The 14,837-nt window shown below is 34.2% G+C and overlaps 1 protein-coding gene across 1 annotated transcript; it reads left to right on the top strand.

Moving 5' to 3' along the window:
• The first annotated feature begins 10,070 nt into the window (after positions 1 to 10,070).
• On the top strand, positions 10,071 to 14,388 carry LOC143630542 (receptor-like protein EIX2). The gene is made up of 3 exons (XM_077099525.1): positions 10,071 to 13,390; positions 13,693 to 13,791; positions 13,892 to 14,388. Exons 1-3 carry the CDS (start codon positions 10,219 to 10,221, stop codon positions 13,957 to 13,959), a joined length of 3,339 nt encoding a protein of 1,112 aa, XP_076955640.1. The 5' UTR covers positions 10,071 to 10,218; the 3' UTR covers positions 13,960 to 14,388.
• The last annotated feature ends 449 nt before the right edge of the window (positions 14,389 to 14,837 follow it).

Here is a 14,837-nt window from a genome sequence, read left to right on the forward strand (position 1 = left end):
GGCTCCTGATTCGGGTTCTGGGGTCTCGTTCTCTTGGCGACCCTGACTAGATTCGGCCTTGCTGGCCTCATGCGTTGCAATCGCCTGCGCGATTATTTCTGCGAGCTCCTCGGGTGTCATGGTAATTCCCTTGGCTCTGGTTGGAGGCATTCTTTTCATAAAAAGAAAATGTAACAAACTTAGCGCATGTACTCAGAGCACATAATGTTCTTATCTCTAGACACTGTGACCCGTGTTCCTAAGTGCGTGTGTGATTTTTTTTTCTTTTGAAAATATTCTTTGAAAAATATTTCATGCGATTCCCCAAAGGTTATAGTCTAGGTTAAAAACTTCTTTTCCTAGTTCGCTATAACCAGTGCTCTGATACCAATCTGTCACACCCGGCCCTGAGCGGCGGAAACAGCCGGGCGCGCGCGAGTGGGGATTGATACTTAAGCACGGGCCATTGCAAAACATTCAAAGATTTTTATTGCGCATGAGAAGTTTAATACAAATACATTACATTGTTTAAGTATTACATAAAAACATCCAAGTACAAAAACTGAAGATTTTCTCGCCATATCCCCTTGCGCGGCGGGTAACCGTGCGCATCGAGGGGATAAAACCAAAATCTTCCAAAAAGCTTGTTTTAGATGTTCAGCGTGTGGTGCTCTAAGTGTGACTCCATGCGCTACCTAGTTATCTCCTGAAAGACACGTAAAAACATTTGAATCAGTATAAACTGAGTGAGTTCACAAGTTTTAGTAACTTGATAAAATCGTATTGCATCATAATCATTCTGAAACATAATTCTGTTAGCATCATTAAAACACATGCTTGGTAAAACATAGTTCTATCAACATATCTTGATAGAATCGTTCCGCGGGTTACGCGCGAACATTTCTGGGAACTGTGCTCGTCTGTGTAAGTGGCGCTGCCACTACGAGCTAAAATAACGTAATACCGTCCCGCGGGTTACGCGCGGACACTTCTGGAAAACTGTGCTCGTCTGTGTAAGTGGCGCTGCCACTACGAGCGAATATATGCTGTAATACCGTCCCGCGGGTTACGCGCGGACGTTGTGCCGGAAAACAAGGCGCTCGTCTGCGTAAGAGGAGCGACCTCTACGAACGGGCTCAAACCCATAGTACTGCCCCGTGCTAGGCACTCGTCTGTGTAAGAGGTGCGACCCCTACGAGTGGGCGGATCAAACCAGCAGTCCCTACCCTTAGAGTTCCAATGGTAAAGTGATCACTTACTCGAATCTGGTGCACTATCATCGAAAAACCATGGATAACTGTTCGCATTGCTCATCATGAAACATAACTTAAACACGTAATCGTTTGCTTAGCTTGTAAGTATACCATGATAAAACATTATTTAAGTACGTGTCCCTCGCCCCGAAAACAGTTTAAAATAGTGAAAACAGTGAAAATGGGGCTGTGAGACTCACCTGTGGTTTAAGGGATTAATCGAGATTCGGGTTTTCTTGGTGTTGGCCTCGGAATCGAAGGTCTAGAATACGATTAAACAACAAGTATATATATTAAGATCAAGATATAAGGGTTGGAAAGTAGATCTCAAGGTTATAATCTCGGCTTACCTAGTAACAGGAACGGAATTGAAAATCAAATAGATGCTTGGGAGATGATTCAGAGCAGAGTTGCAGTTTTAAGAGAGAAGTTTGAAGTGTGTTGAGTGATAATTTAGGCTACAAATTTATAGGCAAACTCAAGGGAACATAATCCCTTGCTTTAGGGAATTGTAATCTTTTGAAATGATGATAAAGTATGGAAATTATTATTATTTATTAAGAAGAGTAGAAAAGTAGATTAAAGATTCTGATTTGATATGGACAGGACATGCAGGGCTGTGGTTGGTGAGAGTGGGTGGCTGGCAGTTGACTTTTACAGTTTGCTTTTTCAGTGCTTTAGACAGTGTACAGTAAAAAGTAGAAGTTTTCTGAAACACGCTACCGCCCTCTTTTGGGCGGGGACAATTTCCTTAAATCTGATCATTTTGACTAAGTGTTCTGCGCGTATAACTTGGTGCGCATAGCTTCCTGCGTGTAGAACATTTCTTTGCTGCGGGTAGGTGCGTAACCTTCTCGCAGTTAGGGACATTTGAGTTTCATTTGTAGATTCTCCAGGTGGTTTTGGTATTTCAACATAGTGATCAGTCATGTTGAAGTCAATTCCATCCTGGAGCTTCAGACAAACTAGCTCTCAAAGTTCCCGCCATGCGGGTAGGTTAGTTCCCTTCCGCACGCGCATAAACGATGTAGGATGCACCCGTCTTAGCATCATGCGGGATGGTCAACCCATAGACAACATAACGTTTAAGTTACATGAAAACATAAGGCCAATACGTTCACGCATGGCGCATATAACATATGCTCACGCTGGTTCTTAACATGGTGCGCTCGCGCAGGGCGCACATAACACATGTACGCGCTGACTAACATGGCGCGCTCGCGCAGGGCAAACATAAATGCCCGCGCTGATTCTAACGTAATCTCGCGCCGGGCGCACATAATGTGCCCGCGCTGATTCTTAACATAGCGCGCTCGCGCAGGGCGCACATAACAAATGCACGCGCTGACTAACATGGCGCGCATAATATTTACAATCACCTAATTATTAGGTTGATTACTTAGTTTAAGGGGTTGGGAATTTACCGGGTGTCACAATGATGTTTTAAGACAAGACGTGTTTTGTTAAGAAATGTTTTATGAAAGCTTTTATATTCCGCGAATGTTTTAATTAACTCTGATATTTAGAACTGCGTTTATGAGTAAATCCAACACGAAAGTAGGGCTACCGGTAACGGGGCCTTACAGTCTTGTATAAGCCTACACGGGTCGTATAGGCCTATAAGGCCGTATAGACACTTTTTTTTTAAAATGATGACCATATATACAATATATGTGATTTATACGGGTCGTACTGGCTCGTTTATCTTAGCGAGCTTAAATGTTGAGCTCAAGCTTATATGAAGTTAAATTACTTTCAGCCTAATCTTATCAACCATCATAAAAATCTTTCATGTTTTAAGCTTAGAAAACTGAAAATCTGTCTATACGGGCACTATACGGCTCGTATAGTCGTTTTCCGACAGCGATTAGGGCACTCTGAATGTTTCTGCAAATGTTTTCTATACGGTCGTATAGCCCTATACGACCGTATAGGTTTTATGGTTTTGTTAGAAGGCAATACGAGCCATTTAAGCCTATACGGCTTGTATAGGCCTATACGGTCGTATAGGCTGCAAAAAGCTGTTTTTTGTCCCCTTGTCAGGCATTCGTACCCTATACGGCCGTATAGGCCTATACAAGCTGTATAGGCATGTGGGGGTGGTGTATGAGGATCACATCCCTTTGATAAATACTTTTTTCACTCATCCTATTTTAAGAAAAAACCCTCGTTATTTGCACCCGTTAGAGCGTTTGGACAAACACTTCCAATACCAACGAACATATCGGGAAAGGCTGGTCGCCAATGGTTTATATAGGCAAGATCGGTGATTTAACTTTAAACTAACACTAATACGGACACAAACATTTATTCGGACAAATACTAATGTTTGTTTGTTTATAACATGAACGTGTTTGTTTGTTTAAAACATGAACGTGTTCGTTTGTTTAAAACATGAACATGTTCGTGCTCGTTTATGTTCATTCGTTTAATATCGAAGCCAGCATTTCACGAACATAAATGAACAAAATAAGCGAACATATATAAACAAACATAAACTAGCATCAATGAATATAATTCAATGAACACAAACAACCAAATATAATACATTATGTAGCTGATTATTTCAAAAATTAACATAGACGAACGTTCACGAACACAAACGAATGTTCACGAACATAAAGAACTGCCGAAACTTGTGTTTGTGTTCATTCGTTTAATTAAACGAGCACAAACTTTTTTTTTCATCATTCGTTTCTCAAATGAACGAACATAAACTAACTTCTCGTCAAATAGTTTACGAACAGTTCTTTGAATGTTTTATTTGTTTACATGAATAGACGAGATTTCTAGTCTTTCATTTGATTGTGTCCTATTTTATTCAATTGTTGATGAAACACCGACATATGTATTTCTTTAATTCTCACTTTTTATTTTTTTGGCTACAAGACAAGCTGAAAGACAAGCTGAAAAACGATATAATGTCAATTAAAATAATGTGTATATATTTGATATAAGTTATATGTGAAATATATCAAATATAAAGTATATGTCTAAACATATGAGACAACTATAATTATAAAAAAAATCATAATGCCAAACAATTTAGTAAGGTATAATAATTTCTCATAATTGAAATTATATATTACACAATGACGAATGATTATAACATAAATTGTTCACAAAGAAAATAATTCAATAGATAACGTTTTCATAGGGCTTGAAAATAACGATTGTTTCAACAAACTTGTTTTGAACCAAATATTAATAATGAATTTGACTTTTAATTTAAAAAAATACTATCCTTTAAAATAACCTGTTTCGACTCAAACTTATTCTGATCATAACTTTTTTTACCCGGCCATTTTGGCCCGAACTAATTTGATACTCTTTTAAAACAGCTTGTTTTGACCCAAGCTTCGTTTACTCAGAAAACAAATTGATCTAAACTTGTTATATGTGAACCAAACACAAACCCGACCCTCTTGTTTAAATTAATATAAAACTCCGAATACATGAATTATGAATTTTATTTTTAAGTTGAAAAATACCATGATTTAAAACAACACGTTTCGATCCCAAATTTATTCGAATCATAACCCTTTTGACACACATTTTTTGACTGAACCAATTTGATATTCTTTTAAAACAACTCGTTTCGACCCAAACGTTTTATGTTCATAAGATGCTTCAAGCCAACTAATTTTACTAAATATACCATTGACTTGAACTAGATATGAGCATGATCCACCCGTTTAAATGAACATAAAAACTTAGAAGACATCGATAGTAAATTTATCTTTGTTAATAATATAATTTAAAAAAGTCATAATTGGTTTATTTGAATAAATAATAAATATTAAATAGTAATAAACGCATTAACTGTTATATCATTTAATATCAAAATTTATTAAATAGATGAATGATAATTTAAATATTAGTTAATTAGGTGGAATATGTATAAATGGAAATTGATAAGTTGACATCCAATATGGATGACATATTTAAAAGCCATGTAGAAAATATGTTTTACTTTAACAGATTAGTGGGCTAAAGTTAAAATCCATGTAGAAAACATGTTTTATTTTAACTGATTAGTGGGTAAAGTTAAAAAACAAAGTGAGGCAAAAATGAGAAATGTGAGAATGATTTTTGATCAACAAAAAACCCCTTAGAAATAATTCAAAAAAAAATCATAACCCAAATATAAATAAAAACGAAAAAATTTTAAAAACTAAAAATCATTCCTGTTAAAAAAATGAAAAAATATTGACGAAAAGACACAATACTGAGATCAAAAACACAATGACGAAAATGAACAAAAAAACACAATTATAATTAGAAAAAAGACACAATAGATTTCAAAATATAACACAATGCCGAACAAAATATAGCACAATGATTAGTAATATAAAACAATATAAAAAAAGACGGTGGAAACATTTTGTGTCTTTTTTGTTTTGTTTTTGAGAATGAAAAAGACGGTGAAAGCATTTTGTGTGGTTACTTTTTTTCGTTTTTTTAATTAAATTTTGAGTTATGATATTTTAATTTTTTTTAAGTTTCTTTGTATGAATAAAAATCCTTCTCATCAATTTCATTTTTATTACCCTTTATAAAATAACTTAACCACATATTAGTTAGATTTTAATTCATACATAACCTCCCTACATGACACTTATATAATTCTCATTTATGTAAACTATGAGAATAGTTCAATTATTGATGAAATACCAAAAAGGGTATTTATTTGGTTCCCAATTATTTATTTATTTATATATACTAAAGATGAATGTTTGTGTTACAAAAAAGGTGTTTAAAGTCGAATATCCAACTTTTGAATATCCGAACTTTGGATATCCAACCTTTTGGATAATGAATATCACTATCCAAATCCGAAATTTCGAATATATGAAGTTCAGATAGTGAACTGAATATTCGAAATATCCTAAAAAATAATAATTTTAAGAGCTACTTTTAAAAGAACTACTTTTAAAAGTATTTCAGATTTCCGAAATATCCAAAAAAATTTCTGAATTATCCAAAATATCTAAAAATTATCCAAAATATCTAAAAATTATCCGAAATATCTGAAAAATCATTCGAAATATTCGAAAACTGTTCAAAATATCCGAAATATTGTCCCATATATCCAAAAATTATCTGAAATTTATAAATAATATTTAAAATTTAATAATTAAAAAAATATTTCGGATAGTTCGGATATCCGAACTATCCGAAAATTTGCACTTGTCGGATATCAGAATTTTTAGATATTTCGGACATGAATTCGGATTTTTTGAACACCCTTAGTCGCAAGGTAATGATTGGACCAAGTGACGCCAATAAATTCGTTCAACCATTTTTAAAGCTGGTATCGTAACGAACATAATGGTAACCAATCGAACATCAAATTAGTTTTTTTTATTATTTCTTTTGCTTTAACTAATCGAATTCACATAAACCTACCACCTCAATTTCCGAGACGACAACGCTCGGGTTGACCAAGACTATTCACACAAAATCCTACACACGCACGCACATATATGATATTCTTAGATGTAAACTACGAGAATATATCCAAATTAGTTATTAAGGTGTATAAATAATGTATGAAAATAGTATAATTGTTATGAGTTAGGTTATTCTACAAACAAGAACAAAAATAAAAACGAAGAGAAGAATTAGTAAAAAAAACCTCTTAAAAACATAATAAAAAGTAATAAAAAATCATAACTTAAAATTAAAAAAAAAATAAAAAATAAGAATTTCCCACCGCCCTCCTTGTTCTAAAAAAAGGAAAAAGATACAATGTTGACGAAAACAATCATTGTGTTTTTTGATTATTTTCGTCATTAATTGTATATTTTTTTCTGGACATTTGTGTCATAATTTACTTGACATTTTGTTTTATTTTTTGATCTATTGTGTCTTTTTATATCTATCATTGTGTTTTTTTCGTTATTGTATATTTTTTTCTCAACACTGTGTCTTTTTTTTAACTAGAAAGACGTGGGAAACATTTTAGTTTTTTTTTCTTATATATATATTGAGTTATGATCTCGCCTTGTTTGCGGTTGGCGCATATAATGTATACATGGGTGAAGCCTCGAGTGGGCAAAAGTGAAATTGCACTAAATTTGACGTTATTATACTAATCTTGTGAAAATAACGTTAAAAGTGGCGGAAAGTTAATTGGGCATCACGCGGTGGTGTTGATAGTCGAAAGATAAGGGTACATGCACAAATCGGCGGTGTCCCGATGGTTGAGTGTTATGTGCCTTATGTCTAAGGCTTGATGCAAAACTGCTATCGAGCCGGGGGTCTCACCTTAAGCAACTTCTCTATTCATAAAGGGTAGAGGTAAGGCTGTCTACGTCTTACCCTTCCCAGACACTACCATCATTTTGCTATTTATGGGATATACTAAGTACGATGATGATGATATTGAGTTATGATCCTCTCTTTTTGAATTTTTTTTTAGTCATAAATCTTTCTCATAATTTTCATTTTTATCCCTCTTTTACATTTTAATTTTTCCCTAATTGTTAAAATGGATAAATCACGAAATAATAATTAAACTTTTATATGTTTTAGCAATTTAGTCACTTTTACAATTTTCTAATAATAAAGCCATATTAAAAATTTCTATTTCTAGTTGTGAATTTGTTTTCATAAGTTTGACTTTTTTTAAAAAAAATTAAGTCACTTAATAAAAAATTCTGAAATTCGATTATTATCGAGTGATTATTTTTCCAGTTGACTTTAAATGTACAATTAAGAAACTTAAGTATTACTGCCTCCGTCACTATTTAAGTATCATGATTTAAAAAATACAAAGTTAAGGTAGATTGAAAAATTACGTTTTTTGCTTACCAAATGACAATAATGTCCTTAGAAATCTGGTCCATCAATATTGTATTAATTCTAGTGTTGTGTGCTTAAGAACAAATTTGGAAATTAGCTAATAAGTTTTAAAATTGAACATTTATAATGGGATAAAAATATATATATATATACACACTTTTAATGGAACGAATGAAGTATGCAAAATCGTTTCCATTTAAATTGTATAGTCAATGCAAAATTTGAAAAATATAATCACTAAATAGTGATGAAACATTCATATATGTTTCAAATTGTTACTTAATAAAAGAGTATAGTGAAACACTAAAAACCTTAGCATTAGTGAAATGTTCCGTTGTTGAAATATTAAAATTAATTATTTTGTCTTTCTAATTAATTAATTTATTGTTTATTAGTAATTAATTTATCTTAGATTTGTTGAAGCTTTTATTTCTATCACACTACGATCGTGCCATGCATTAACCTCCCAAACATCAAATCAAATCAATACAAGGACCGTAAGAGAGTATCACAATCAATAGAAAAGTCATATCATGCATCACCCATATGTTGGTCAGACCATTCGTAGTGGGTGCTATGTCCACTACAAAGCACCCCCCATAAAGCCCTGCACATTGATCCTCAGGGCTTCATGCCGAATGAGGGAAGAATGGGTCATAATAATTGGTGTTTGCTTTATTTGTTTTTTTTTAATAGTAAAATAATTATGAGATAATGGTTGAAAGAAGCTCTATCCACTACACCACTATGTCGCTTCTATAATGACGTGTCGTCACATGATGCAAAACATCTTCAATGACGCGAAAAAAGAAACAAAATGATTGATACCTCAGTCCACCCAGGATCAACCGTCGAAACACTTCATATTGTATCTTTACTTACATATATTGATCCGTTATTGAGTAATTAACTGTTCAATGGTTTCTTTCTGTAGTGGGTAAGCTAGTGACAATGGCAAATCATTTCTTAAATATGGTTGGCTAAACAAACTCTCTCTCTCATCTTTTCAGTATTAGTAATTCCACTTATCTACAACTAATTTCCAGTGTTATTACCAAAAGTTTTATCAGTTTTGGACTTAATTCAACCATGACTCACTTTTCATCCCATCTTCCTATTGAGTTTGTAAGCAACCTTCCTTCCAACTCTTTGACCAACCTTCTCAAGTTAATTAACTCAAAAACAATAACTCAAATAATCTTGTATTCATACACTTTATTTATTTAAGATTTCACGATTAAAAGGTTTATAAGAGAAAAAAGAAGTGCAGTGTTCATATCATCAAACGCTCTTCTATGCAAGTGGTGATGAGTACCGATAAAGTAAGAAGTTGCGAAGACGATCACTACCTAGATTCGCCAGACGACATTGATGATCCTTTCCAACTTGCAACGAATATTGGTGATTCTTTCCCCCACGTCAGAGATAAAACAATTTTCTCTCTCGGCTGAAACAAATACAGTGGGGGCCATTGAGTGAATGTTAGGTGGGTTCATTAAAAGTACTATAAATCATTGTGTTTGTATCTTCTTGTAACACTATGCTCTTTACTTATGTTTTTCAATTAATGTTTTGGTTTTCTATAGAAACCATTTTCATAACAAACAACTTTAAAAGGCGGCCCAGAAATGAAAAACAACATATTCACCTCTTTAGGATATAACAAAGCATAACTGGTAACTTAATTCCATTACTTTTTACTGGATTTTTGGTTACAAAATATTGTATAAACTCTAAGAAGTTAAATGTATAAAAGAATAACCAATCTAAATAAACGTGATAATATTTGAAAAACTATTATGACATAACATGACGATTTTAATCATAAAAGCCGGTCCCTGGTGGCTGGTCCTAGTGGCTAGGCCCTCCCAAAAAGTGTACGTACTATCAAACATAATTGGTGCTATTATTATGCACACAACAAAATATCTTGAGTGGTCCAATATGAATTTTAATCGAATTAATTTTTAATTTAACAATATGAAAGTTTTTAGTTATAGATTTTATTTGAAGTTTTTTAGTTATAGATTTTATTTGTGTTAAAGTGCGTTGTTTTCATTTCACACCAAAGAAGCTTTCTATGTTGTAAGGAGGTTTGAACAATTCGTGTAATCATTAAATGGTATCCTTATAAATAGCAAACCAAACTTAAACCTTTTTGCATTCATCGTAACCACAAATGAAGGTTCATACACTTGTTACTTTATCTTCTTCGTCATGTCTTTGGTTTCTCTATGTTTCATCACTCTGCACCCTGTGTTCATGTAATCAAAACTCAGATCCTCCTATACTATGCATACTAAGTGAGCGACTGGTGCTTATTCAGATCAAGAACAATCTCATCGATCAAGCAAACCGTCTATCTTCTTGGGTAGGCAAAGACTGTTGCAGTTGGTCCGGTGTGGTCTGCAACAATTTGACAGGTCATGTCCAAGACATTCGTCTTCGAGGACCCGACGATAGCATTCACGGTCATTGTCATGGTTCATACGACACCGATGAAGAATTAGAAGAAGCATCCAAACAAATGTTAGGAGGAACCATAACTCCTTCAGTGACCAAGTTATCACAACTCACATATTTCGACATTAGCTGCAACGATTTTGGATCGATCCAGATTCCAGCCTTCCTTGGTTCTTTCCAGAACCTAAGATATCTTAACATCTCAAAATCGCAATTCAGTGGGGAAATCCCATATCAACTTGGAAATCTATCAACACTACGTGTTCTTGATCTTCATGGCGATCTCATATCTAGTGGTATGCATTCAAAAAGTTTGAAATGGCTAAAGGATCTTAAAAAGTTGCAACACCTGAATATGAGTGGCATCGACCTATCAGGAGCTTCAGACTGGTTTCAGGTTATAAGCAAACTCCCTTCTTTGCTAGAAATACACTTTTCTTCATGCGGGTTGATAAGATTTCCTGGTAATCAAACTTCAGTTAGTTTTACATCCCTTAAAGTACTGGATCTTTCCTTCAACTTATTCCTTGATAGTTTGTTGCCTGGGTGGATTTTCAGTCTACATAACTTAGTTTCATTAGATCTTAATGGTTGCTTAATTGGTGGTCTAAGTCCCGGAATTGAAAATGGTTTCCATAGCATGCCTTCTTTAAGGACTCTTAGTGTTTCAAGCAACCCTTTTCTGAATTCTTCTTCGTTACTGAATGAATTGTCTAGCTTAAGGAATATTCGCTTTCTAGATGTTAGTAACTGCAATATATCTGCTCCAATTCTTGGCAACTTACAAAACTTGTCGCTGATTGTGCATCTCGACATGTCGAATAACCAAATTGTTGAGGAGATACCAAAATCTTTAAGTAATCTTTGCAATTTGGTTACCCTTGATCTGCAATCTAACAACTTCTACGGAAATGTGTCGGAACTTCTAGAAAGATTTTGTGAATGTGAGTCACCTAGACTAGAATTATTAGCCTTAAGGGGAAATTATGTGGTTGGCCAACTACCTGAAAAACTAGGTAGATTGAAGAATCTTGGAAGCATTGATCTTGCTTATAATAAATTAACAGGGACCATTCCTTATTCTGTAGGAAGTTTGTCTCTCTTAAAAACATTCCAAATGAATATAAATCAACTGACAGGTTCTATCCCAAATACCATTGGTGGTTTGTCATCGTTGAATTTCTTGGATCTATCGTATAACAATTTGAACGGAAGTCTTCCTGAAAGTATTGGGCGACTCGGGGAACTAGTTTTTTTAACTGTTCATCACAATTCATTAACAGGTATTGTGACTGAAAAACATTTATTCAATTTAACATCCTTAACAACTTTGTGGATTGGGGACAACAAGTTAGTGTTTAAGTTAAATGATAAAAACTGGGTCCCCCCTTTCCAGCTCGAAGTGTTAAGAATAGGTTCATGCAGTTTAGGCCCTCGTTTTCCTTTATGGATTCAGTCACAAACAAGCTTAGCAGAAATAGATTTGGCAAACACAAACATATCAGACACCATCCCTAATTGGATTTGGACTACATTCTCTAGTGTAACATTATTGAACATGTCCCACAACAACATTCAAGGGAAGTTGGGAAATGCTAGTTTTCTTGCACCGGGTGCAGTACTAGATTTAAGTTTCAACCGCTTTCATGGTGTGCTACCTGGTCATTTCAATAGACCCGACTTAGATTTCCTAGATCTTTCGTCCAATGAACTCTCAGGATCTCTAGAACAATTCTTGTGTTTTGGCATTCAAGAGCCGCGTCAGTTAAGAGTTCTTAATCTCGCAAACAATAGCATGTCAGGTGTTATCCCAGATTGTTGGATGAATTGGGAATTCCTGGCCATTTTAAACTTCGAGAAAAACCAATTTTTGGGTACAATACCATCCTCTCTAGGAAATCTCTCTTCCCTATTATCGTTGGATATGCGTAATAACAAACTATCCGGGAACATACCTGTGTCGATATTGAACTCGAAGAGCTTGATAATCATTGAGCTAGCAGAAAATGAGCTGGTGGGAAGAATACCTACATCAATAGGGAGAAACAATACAAGTCTAAAACTTCTAAGTCTTCGTTCTAACAAACTAGAGGGTAATATCCCAGAAGAAATATGTCACCTCAGTTCCATACAGATCATGGATTTTGCTCATAATATTCTTTCTGGGAGCCTACCAACATGCTTTACAAACTTCACTGTCATTTCTGGAAGTAAAACATCAAGTCAATTTCTTCTTTATGACACTCTTTTCCAGAATCAAGTTCTTGGTAGTGCATCGTTGGTGACAAAGGGTCGAGTTTCTACATATAAAAACATTCTTTATCTGGTGACTACATTAGACCTTTCCAATAACAAGTTTTCAGGGTCAATTCCTGATGAACTTGTTTCACTTTTGGGCTTACGGTACCTGAATCTGTCACAAAATGATTTAACAGGACAAATTCCCAACTTGTTCGGCAAAAATGGAAAGCTTGAATCTTTAGATCTGTCACTAAACCATCTTGATGGAAAATTTCCCTCAAGCTTATCAGCGTTAACCCCTTTAAACTTTTTGAACGTATCTTACAACCATCTTGTCGGAAGAATCCCAACAGGCCCTCAGCTTCAAACCTTCCCCGTGTCAAGTTTCGTCGGAAATGAACTATGTGGGAATCCTCTTCCAGCGTGTTTACCAAATACCAACAATCCCAGTGGAACTAACGAGGAAGATGATGAATCTAATGGCATTGATTGGATCCTAGTGATATTTACACTCATTGGATTGGTTATTGGTTTTTGGATCGTGGTTGGCCCGTTGATTGTTAACAAACGATGGAGAAAAGCGTATTATCATTTTCTTAAACGAATCTGGATCAAGCTTCAAAATTTCATTTATATCATATTCCCATGTAAGTCTTCACCTATATTTAGTTTTCTGTTTTATTTTGCTTATGAAATAAGTTATACTGTCAAAATTGATGCTCAAACTAAGGATTGAAAACTAAATAGGCTCTTGCCATCTATTTCTAAACAGTTCATTAAGGATGCATTTAATTTCTTTGTTTTATTATCTCATATGTTTATCTAAACTAAACAAAGATAAAATATAAACCTAAAAACCCATATATATGTATTGGATTGCAATATTGAAAACTGTATGGAAAGTATATGAGTTCATAGTTTGATTTGGTGGATTGTACGTAACATGTAGGCTTTAAAAGGCATGAGCCAAGTCATGAAGTTTTTAGCTCAATTGATCAAGTTCAACAATTTGATTTATCGCAATACATATCCGGTGATCTGCCCAAAGGTTAGTAGTCAAAACTGAAGACATGGTTTTCCTATTGATTGATTCTCCTGTTGACAATAATGCAGCTTGGCTTTATGTTTCTCATTGCAATTACTTGTAGGGTTTCATCAGGAGTCCTCTTCTGAAGCTAGCAGCTCGACTCATAAAATATATAAATCTGATTATTGATCAGCAAGAAGTGGGTATATATCAGCTTAAAACTAAGTATTTGTTGATATTCACTGACAAGCTTCACGGAACATTGGTAATGGCTTTACAAATATGAACAGTTTAGAAGATGTGTGAATGTTGGTAAAATTATGTAATATATATTTACATTTAGAAACTTAAGGAATACAACAAAATCTGAAATTTTAAACTTAATTGGTTCAATAATAACCCCATGACTTTAATTTTCTTATGGGGAATCGAGAGTTCGAGTGTCTTTAGAACATTTTGTAGTGGGTTGAGCCAGGGTTTTTTCAGTTGTGTGTTTCCCCCTAGTGGGTGGGCCGAGTCACCACATTCTGTTCTTCGGGTGGAAGAGTGAATATCTATCTGTAGAGTGATCCGGGTGTCCGGGCATTTGCTGTTAAAAAGGAAAAACAGTTATGTATACAAAAATAAAATTTGCCTGCATACATTAATATTTGTAACATTTCTGTGTATTAGAACTTTATTTATTTTATTTAGTTCTAAGTGTCGATATTTTTCTACTGAAAATACAAACTTAAAAATTTTGCAGTTGTCAGATTTTTTTTTTTATAATTGTGAATGTGAATACATGAGAGAAAAACCTTAAATGTGAGACTAGAAGTGGCGGTGGAGAGATTTATGAGAATAGTGAAGCTGCACAAATAATCAATAAAAGAATCTTAAGAACTCAATGGATAGTTCTTTTCAGGTAAGGGAGAATGATGAGACCCAATTAAGAAAATAGTACACGGGTCCATGTTTAGAAAATTTAAGTGAATTTTCCTTTTAAAAGAAAATCATGAGTTACCTGATTATTGTCTAATCTATATCTATACTCTCTAATAAAAGCTACAAGTTTTGCCACTTGTCAC

The sequence above is a fragment of the Bidens hawaiensis genome, unplaced genomic scaffold (genome assembly GCF_021521415.1).
Source record: "Bidens hawaiensis isolate Kalapana, Puna unplaced genomic scaffold, B.hawaiensis_p1.1 tig00005681_1, whole genome shotgun sequence".
NCBI lineage: Eukaryota > Viridiplantae > Streptophyta > Magnoliopsida > Asterales > Asteraceae > Bidens > Bidens hawaiensis.

Excerpts from the sequence above, each read along its gene's own strand:
- LOC143630542 (XM_077099525.1), top strand. The coding sequence starts at position 10,219 with ATGAAGGTTCATACACTTGTTACTTTATCTTCTTCGTCATGTCTTTGG. Across the intron at positions 13,391-13,692 it reads CATTTATATCATATTCCCAT|GCTTTAAAAGGCATGAGCCA; the intron begins GTAAGTCTTCAC and ends CGTAACATGTAG. Across the intron at positions 13,792-13,891 it reads ATCCGGTGATCTGCCCAAAG|GGTTTCATCAGGAGTCCTCT; the intron begins GTTAGTAGTCAA and ends AATTACTTGTAG.